At 52.3% G+C, this 8,284-nt stretch overlaps 1 protein-coding gene across 1 annotated transcript in view; it reads left to right on the top strand.

Moving 5' to 3' along the window:
* ABCC6 (ATP binding cassette subfamily C member 6) overlaps nt 1–8,284 on the top strand; it is a 52,688-nt gene that overhangs the window by 21,968 nt on the left and 22,436 nt on the right. Inside the window, 6 exon segments of the mRNA XM_023765110.1 lie at nt 2,775–2,883; nt 4,615–4,818; nt 6,013–6,159; nt 7,857–7,944; nt 8,150–8,173; nt 8,176–8,224. Of these exon segments, the coding sequence (XP_023620878.1) occupies nt 2,775–2,883; nt 4,615–4,818; nt 6,013–6,159; nt 7,857–7,944; nt 8,150–8,173; nt 8,176–8,224 (621 nt within the window).

Genomic DNA, 8,284 nt, shown 5'->3' with positions numbered 1-8,284 from the left:
CTTCTTTCTTCCTTTCTTTCTTTCTTTCTTTTCCTTCTTTCTTTCTTGCATACCCTCCCTCCCTCCCTCCCTCTCTCTCCCTCTCTCCCTCTCTCCCTCCCTCCCTTCTTTCTTTCTTTCTTTCTTTCTTTCTTTCTTTCTTTCTTTCTATCTTTCTTTCTTTCTTTCTATCTTCCTTCCTTCCTTCCTTCCTTCCTTCCTTCCTTCCTTCCTTCCTTCCTTCCTTCCTTTCTTTCTTTCTTTCTTTCTTTCTTTCTTTCTTTCCCTCCCTCCCTCCCTCTCTCTCCCTCTCTCCCTCTCTCTCTCTCTCTCTCTCTCTCTCTCTCTCTCTCTCTCTCTTTCTTTTAATTAAAATCACAGACCTTGGAGTGGGACTGCCTGGGTTCAAAGCCTGCTTTTACTACTTGCCAATTATAAACCTTGCACAAGGAACAGCCCGTCGGTGCCCCATTCCCTCGTCTGTAAGGTGAGAATCGTAGTAAACAGCAGTGCCCCTGGCCTTGATGTTGAGTCTGAACTGAGCTGACGCCTGTGCGCACTTAGACAGGGCCTGGTACACAGCTGTATTCTGCAGGCATCGGCTCATATTATTAATTATGCAAGGAGGTGGAGGTGGGCCAGTTCATCTGAAGATCTTCCTCCAGCTCGGCTCCAGGTACAAGGTTCACACTCTTTTCTGTAAAGGACCAAATCGTAACTATTTTAGACGTTGGGTTCCATGTGGTCACTCTCAAAACTCTTCAACTCTGCCCTTCGAATGCCAAAGCGGCCACACAACACTAAGCAGGGAGACAAGGTGGAGCTCCAGGGGGCCTGATTAGGAACACTGAAATTTGAATTTTGCATAATTTTCACACTTCCCTAAATATTCTTTTTCTTTTCATTTTTTTTAACCACTTAAAAATGTAAAAACCATCGCATTTTTTTTTTCAGTCTGCAGGCTGACGCTCTATCCACTGAGCCAAACCGGTTAGGGCTCGCATTTTTTTTTTTTTATTTTTTTTTTTGTACAGCTCACAGGCTATAGGAAAGCAGGTGGAGGGCCCTGGGCCATGTGCCATAGTTGGCAGGACCCTGGGTGGGTGTTCCAGTGGCATATTGGTTGTGAGTGAGTGTGGAATAGTCCCAAATGCCACCGACTGTGTGCTATCATCATTACTGGTCCCCCCTACTGCTGTTTCCACAGACCTGTAGGGCAGGGGCCAGAACCTTTCTGACTTGGTACCTGGTATTCCAGGGCCTAGCACACAGTAGGTCCTTATCAAGTACATATAGGGCACTTCAAACAGTTCCTGATGTGCAGTACATAGATGTTGGCTGTTATGATAGGAATATGGGGAGGGGGAGGAGGACACAGGGAAACACAAGGCAATTGAGTAGGCTGACCCATGACCCAAGTGAACCTACAGACAACACACCCATCACTTCCTGGCCTACTCAGAGGATCACCCTGAGATCCTAGTTAAGGAGGGGTAGGCATTGGGGTGGCAATAGTTAGCATGTGTAGCATTTTTGCCAATTGATACCATTTTATCAGAGTGTTTGACCTTCTATCAACATTTTAGTACAAGGGTGGGCAAACTTTTTGACTCGAGGGCCACAATGGGTTCTTAAACTGGACCGGAGGGCCGGAACAAAAGCATGGATGGAGTGTTTGTGTGAACTAATATAAATTCAAAGTAAACATCATTACATAAAAGGGTACGGTCTTTTTTTTTTTTTAGTTTTATTCATTTCAAACGGGCCGGATCCGGCCCGCGGGCCGTAGTTTGCCCACGGCTGTTTTAGTATTTTCCCAACTCTGGCTCTGACGGCTGGCATTTGCCTTCTGGCACTTGTCTATTTAGCCACTGGGTGGCACTATTGCTACATAAATGAAACAAACTGGCTGGTTTGGTTGTCAGGGAAATTTCCAAAACTGTTATTGGCTAATAGGAGAAACCAAGGCCCCCAGGCTGGAGGGAGGGTGAGGCTTGTCTAGAGAATGGGCCCAAATGACCTCAGAAGGAATCTCAAAAAAGTCACAGCCACTTACAGATCATTCCTTCTACTCCCCGCCGCCCCCCCCACATTTTCCCTGTGGAGAAACCAGAGCTGAAAGGGAACGCAACTGTCCCAAAGTCACAGAGCTGGGGGTGGGGGTGGGGACGGCCAGACAAAACACAGGGATCCAGTTAAATATACATTTTAGATACACTGAATAATTTCTTAGGATAAGGATGTCCCAAATATTCCATGGGACCACCTTATACTAAAAACGTATTCACTATGTATCTGAAATCCTCATTTTACCGGGCAGGTGTCCTCTATGTTTATTTGCTAAGTCTGGCAACCCTTGTGAAACGAAGACTCAGGTGATAATGGATTGTATGACTCGAGCACTTAGCTTAGGTGTGGGCACAGCTCTATTTCCATTTCACAGATGAGGAAACTGCTTCTTAGGGAGGGTAAGTCATGTGCCCAAGGCCACACTGGTGAGTGTCAGAGTCAGGATTTGAACCCAAATCCTGATCCCAGAGGTCTGACTTCGCCATCCTGACCAGGCGCACCCCCCATTGTGTGCAGTACGTCTTTTCTGCCCCCTCATGTACAAGGTGTCTCCTTCTAGGTGTCTGTCCCATGATCCTGGTCTCCATGACCCGCTAGCTGCCCTCACCAGACCCCCTGCCACCCCCTGCCTTCAGAACCAAGTGTGAGCCTCCAACCCCAGCCGCTGGTGCTGACCAGGTCCCTCCAAGTCTACAGCTGGGCTCCTGCAGGAATCTTGTGACCTCCTCCCTCTGTCTCCAGCTTCTAGGACCCTCTGCCCTCACCGCCGTCACTGTCTTCCTGAGCCTCCTCCCTCTGAATTTCTTCATCACCAGGAAGAGGAACCACTATCAGGTTTGGTCATTGACAGGGGAATGGGAGGAGGGCCTGCAGGGGAGTGGGGGAGGGGGTGCGGGCCTGGCATTGCCGGCCATGGCCTGAGCCATCCAATCACTCGGACCCGTGTCCCCACGGCCCCCATCTCAGTGGATGGAAGCTCTGTCCCTCCAGCATCCAGGCCACAAATAACTCTGGGCTGGTGTTGACGCCTCTCTTTCACTCACATCCCAGGAGTCAGCTCTTTTGGTTGAAATTGCATCCAGAATGTTCCTTCTCCATACCCAGGCTCTCCAATCCCACTGTCTCTCACCTAGGTCACTGCAGGGACCCCCCTGGTGGAGTCCCCACTTCCGGCCTCACCCCCACCTAGGCCTCTTCACACACCAGCCAGGGGTGCCTCCCTCCCATTCCCCTCAGAGTCAAAGCCAAGACCCTGCCGTGGCCCTCTGCCCCCTGTGAGGTGGCCTCATCACCTCCTGCCCCTTGCTCACACCATGCCTCCCTGGGATCCTCAAACCTGCCCAGCTCCTGCCACAGGGCCTTTGCGCTGGCTGTGCCCTGTGCCTGAACACCCTCATCCCAGGGGTCAGGTCTCCTCCCTCCCCTCCCTGAAGTCTGGGCAGCCCCTCCCCCTCCTGCAGCTCAGCTCCTTGGCCTGTGCTGTTTCATTCCATAGCTCTCATCACCTAACCTGCCATAGGACACACCTAGTTCTTCCATTTATTGTCTATCTGTTGTCCTAATGAAAGTTTCCCAGGAGTAGGGAATGCTCATTGATGCAGTCTCAGCTTTTAGAATACGCTTGTCATAGGTGTTCAATACATTCTTGGAGCCCTAGCTGGTTTGGCTCAGTGGATAGAGCATCGGCCTGTGAACTGAAGGGTCCCGGGTTTGATTCTGGTCCAGGGCACATGGCCAGGGGTTGCGGGCTCGATCCCTAGTAGGGGACGTGCAGGAGGCAGCCAATTGATGATTTTCTCTCTCATCATTGATGTTTCTCTCTGTCCCTCTCCCTTCCTCTCTGAAATCAATAAAAATATATTAAAAAATACATTCTTGGAAGCAAGGGGGGAGGGAGGAAGGAAGAAAGAAGGGAGGGAGGGAGGAAGAAGGAGGGAAAAAAGGAAGGGAGGGAGGGAGGGAGGGAGGGTGTTGGATAGACTGTTTCTCCAATCTTCTGTCTGGCCTCCTCTAAGACATTGTCCCCACAGCTGCCCCTCTAACGATGCCCCTCAAAGGTGAAACCCAGTGGCCCCACCTCCACTGCCTGACCTCCAAGTCCCAGCATGATCCAGGCCACCTCTCCTTCTTAGTCCTCCCTGCCACACACACACCCTCCTCTGACCTCACTGGATGTCCTCCAAGTCATGCTGTCCCCTCCATCTTCCCCTGCCCACCCCACCCACCGTAGCTCATCTGTCACCCCCACCTCCAGGAAGCCTTCCCGATGGCACCGTGTCAGCCGGTTCAGGTCCCCGCCTCTGTTTCCAGCTCATCGGGGGCCTCCTTGGTTATGGTGCAGCATCCCCTGTGATGAAGGCAGAAGCAGGGGGACAAAGGGAGATGACGTGGTCCAGAGGAGATGACGGGGCTTGGGCCAGGACTGTGGGGATGCAGATGCGGAGAGGCAGACAGCTTGGGGCCTGGTTCGAATCAGCAGGATTTGCTGAAGGGGTGGTGTGGCTGCTGGGAAGGAAAGCTCTAGACTTGTCCCTGTGCTCTCCCCCCTCTCCCCTCTGGTCCCAGGAAGAGCAAATGAGGCAGAAGGACTCCCGGGCACGGCTCACCAGCTGCCTCCTCCGAAACATGAGGGCGGTCAAGTGCCACGGCTGGGAGGGGGCCTTCCTGGAGAGAGTCCTGCGCATCCGGGGCCAGGAGCTGGGCGCCCTGAGGACCTCCGGACTCCTCTTCTCTGTGTCTCTGGTGTCCTTCCAACTGTCCACGTTTCTGGTGACGTCACCCTGGTCTCCCTGCAGAGTGTGGGCTGGGGGGAAGGGGTGTTGGGGGAGGGGGAGGAGGTAGGTGGAGCCCCCGAATCCTGGAGCCTCTTTGCAGACCGCCCTTCCTGGATCCTGCTCTCGCTCAGGGGTCCCTGCTGATTAGCGAATCAGTCAGATCATTCCCTGAATGCGGCAGTGTCTGGGAAGGCCTGTCGTTCTCCTGAAAGTTCGAGTCTTCTGAAACTGCCACTTCTACTGCTGTGGGGAATCGGTGACAGGTGCAGGCAGCTGCAGAGATGGAACCCCAAGTTCACCCTGCTGCCCCCCGCCCCCCCCCCCACACACACACACTGGGCACAGTGCCTGTCCTGTCTTTTTCCAGTTGATTTCACAAATTCTTGCCAGATTAGCCTTCTGAAGCATGGCTTTGACTGCAGTCACGCCATTGCAATCAAACCCACAATGACTCACTGCTGTGTCCAGAGTAAAATTCAAACCATAAAACATTCAAGGCTGGTGACAAGTGGGCCTTAACCACTGTGTCCAGAAGGATCTAGAATCCCAGGGGCCATTTGCCAGGACACCAGATGTCATCAACACAATCAACACTCAGAATTGCAAGTGCCATCACTTAGAACCACGAGGGCTCCCCCCAAAAGGATCACTGAGTCACCATCACAACAAGTGGCCGTCAAAGTGATCAGCACTGACGAAGCATCACATAGAGTGACCATCAACCAAGTGACTTCTAGAGCCAACACATCACCAGCATCTAGAACTGAACCGTCACACCAAGTGACTTCTAGAGCCAACACATCACCAGCATCTAGAAGTGAACCATCACACCAAGTGACTTCTAGAACCACAAATGCCACCGATACCTAGAGCCCTCAAGTGCTGCCGATACTTACTACTTTCACAGACTTGCTATTTTCCAAGGGTTTCTCGAATCACAAGTCCCACCCACATCTGGAACCACAAACTTCTACACGATGGAGAATGGTGGTATCTCCCAATGCCTGGAATCCAGAGTTTCTGATACCTACTGGCAATGGGGCCGTGTACGCACTCCCTTCACCAGTAGCAGAATTTGGGGGGAGATCCACGTTTAGGGGCCATACGGACCCCTGGAGAGGCCACAGCTGGCATAGGTGTCCCTGGCCACACTCATGGAAGCTCATGCCACCCCCTGTGTCTCACCCAGGTGGCACTGGTGGTGTTTACTGTCCATACTCTGGTGACAGAGGAGAATGCCATGGACGCCGAGAAAGCCTTCGTGACCCTCACGGTTCTCAACATCCTCAACAAGGCCCAGGCTTTCCTGCCCTTTTCCATCCACTCTGTTGTCCAGGTGAGGCAGGGGGAGGGAGGCGGCTTGGAGGAGCCTTGCAGGGGTGTGCCCGGTCTCCATGCACCCGCCATCCATGGAGGAGGAGGAGGGGGAGAGGGAGTGGGAAAGGGGATGAATCACAGCAGCAAACGGGGAGGGAAGGGGCAGAGGCTACGGCAGAAGGTGTCAGCAAACATCCTCAAAATACACAGCCTCACCAATCCAGCAATCTCACATGCATGGATTCATTTCGGTTCCCTTTTTACACAAAGCAATTTTATCTTATTTCTCTTCTTTACGGACTCTACTCATGTTGTGCCTCCTTGGGGGTGATGAAAATGAGACAGCAGTTGCCTGGCTGAGCCATCCCTCTTTCTTTCTTTCCTTCCCTCCTTTCTTTCTTTCTTTCTTTCTTTCTTTCTTTCTTTCTTTCTTTCTTTCTTTCTTTCTTTCTTCCTTTCTTATTATTTAATCCTCACCCAAGGATATTTTTCCATTGTTTTTTTTTTAGAGATTGGAAGAGAGAGGGAAAGACAGAGAGAAATATTGATGTGAGAGAAACACATTGATTGGTTGTCTCCTGCACAAGTGCCGACCAGGGCCTGGGCTGGGGAGGAGCCTTCAACCGAGGTACGTGCCCTTGACCGGAATCGAACCTGGGACCCTTTGGTCCACAGGTTGATGCTCTAGCCACTGAGCCAAACCGGCTTGGGCCATCCCTCTTTAAATGGCTCCCTTTGACCTTACCAAGGAAGGGTTTGGGGTTGGGAGCAGAGGGCACCCCCAGGTGGACAAGGCTTAGAATCGTTCCTGATAATGGCCTGCTGATGCTGTCTTCCCGGGTGTAGCCTGCAGAATGGCAGCTCCATCTACCAATTATGCTCATTAGGAGCAAGGAGGGGGGAGGGCACCACCACCATCACTGCCACCACCCTCATGAACATCATTTTTGTCACCTAAAAAGCTTTGGCCCTAGCTGGTTTGGCTCAGTGGATAGAGCGTTGGCCTGGGGACTGAATGGTTCCGGGTTCAATTCTGCTCAAGGGCACGTACCTCAGTTACAGGCTCCTCCCAGGCTGGGCCCTGGTCAGGGCACATGCAGAAGGCAACCAATTGGTGTGTTTCTCTCACATTGATGTTTCTCTGTCTTTCCCTCTCTCTTCCACTCTCTTAAAAAAAAAATCAATGGAAAAATATCCTGGAGTGAGGATTAACAAATAAAACAAAACAAAACAAAACAAAAGCTTTGTGCTAATCTTTGTACTAAGGCCGTGCAAGTGAGAAAGCCTGTAGACAGGAAGCTTTCCCCACCCTCTTGAGACACCCAACACCCAAAGCCTGAGTTCTTTTATTTTTGTGTTTTCTATTTTTTGTTAATTCTTACCTGAGGATATTTTTTTCATTGATTTTTAGAGAGAATGGAAGGGAGGGAGGGAAAGACAGAGAGAGAGAGAGAGAGAGAGAGAGAGAGAGAGAGAGAGAGAGAGAGAGAGAAACATCGATGTGAGAGAGACACATAGATTGTTTGCCTCCCGCATGTGCCCCTACCCACCAGGGAGGGGAGGGAACCTACAACCCAGGTAAGTGCCCTTGACCAGGAACCTGCCGCCCTTTGGTGCGTGGGCCGATGCTCTAGCCGCTGCACCGCACCAACCAGTGGCAGCCTCAGTTCTTTTTCCGCCCTTCGGCACGGGTGACCCCAGCTTTGTTTTCCCCAGTCCCGGGTGTCCTTCGACCGCCTGGCCGCCTTCCTCTGCCTGGAAGAAGTTGACCCTGAGGCTGTGGTTTGGAGTGCCTCCAGAGGCTGTGAGTGCTGGGTTCGGCAGGAGGGGCATGGGAGGGACAAGGGTCTCAGCAGGATGCCAGGGTCACACTCAAGCCAGTGAGAAGCAGGGCAGTTTGTTCAGCGGGAGAGGTTTCGGGCTGCTCTGGGGGGCGGTGCCTGGGGGGCTCTCTGGGACCAGGAGGCCTGCCCGGAGCCTCTGGTGTAACGGGCCTTTTATGCCTGCAGCTGCCAGGGAGGATTGCATCAGTGTGCAGAAGGTACCTTTGCTTGGTCCCGGGACAGCCCGCCCTGCCTACACAGGTACAGAGGGGCTTCCCGGTAGCTACCTTCCGCTGACAGGGAGGAAAATGCACTTCCTAC

This window comes from Myotis lucifugus, unplaced genomic scaffold (genome assembly GCF_000147115.1).
Source record: "Myotis lucifugus unplaced genomic scaffold, Myoluc2.0 scaffold_376, whole genome shotgun sequence".
In the NCBI taxonomy this organism is placed as follows: domain Eukaryota; kingdom Metazoa; phylum Chordata; class Mammalia; order Chiroptera; family Vespertilionidae; genus Myotis; species Myotis lucifugus.
This window is presented reverse-complemented; position numbering and strand designations above follow the sequence as displayed.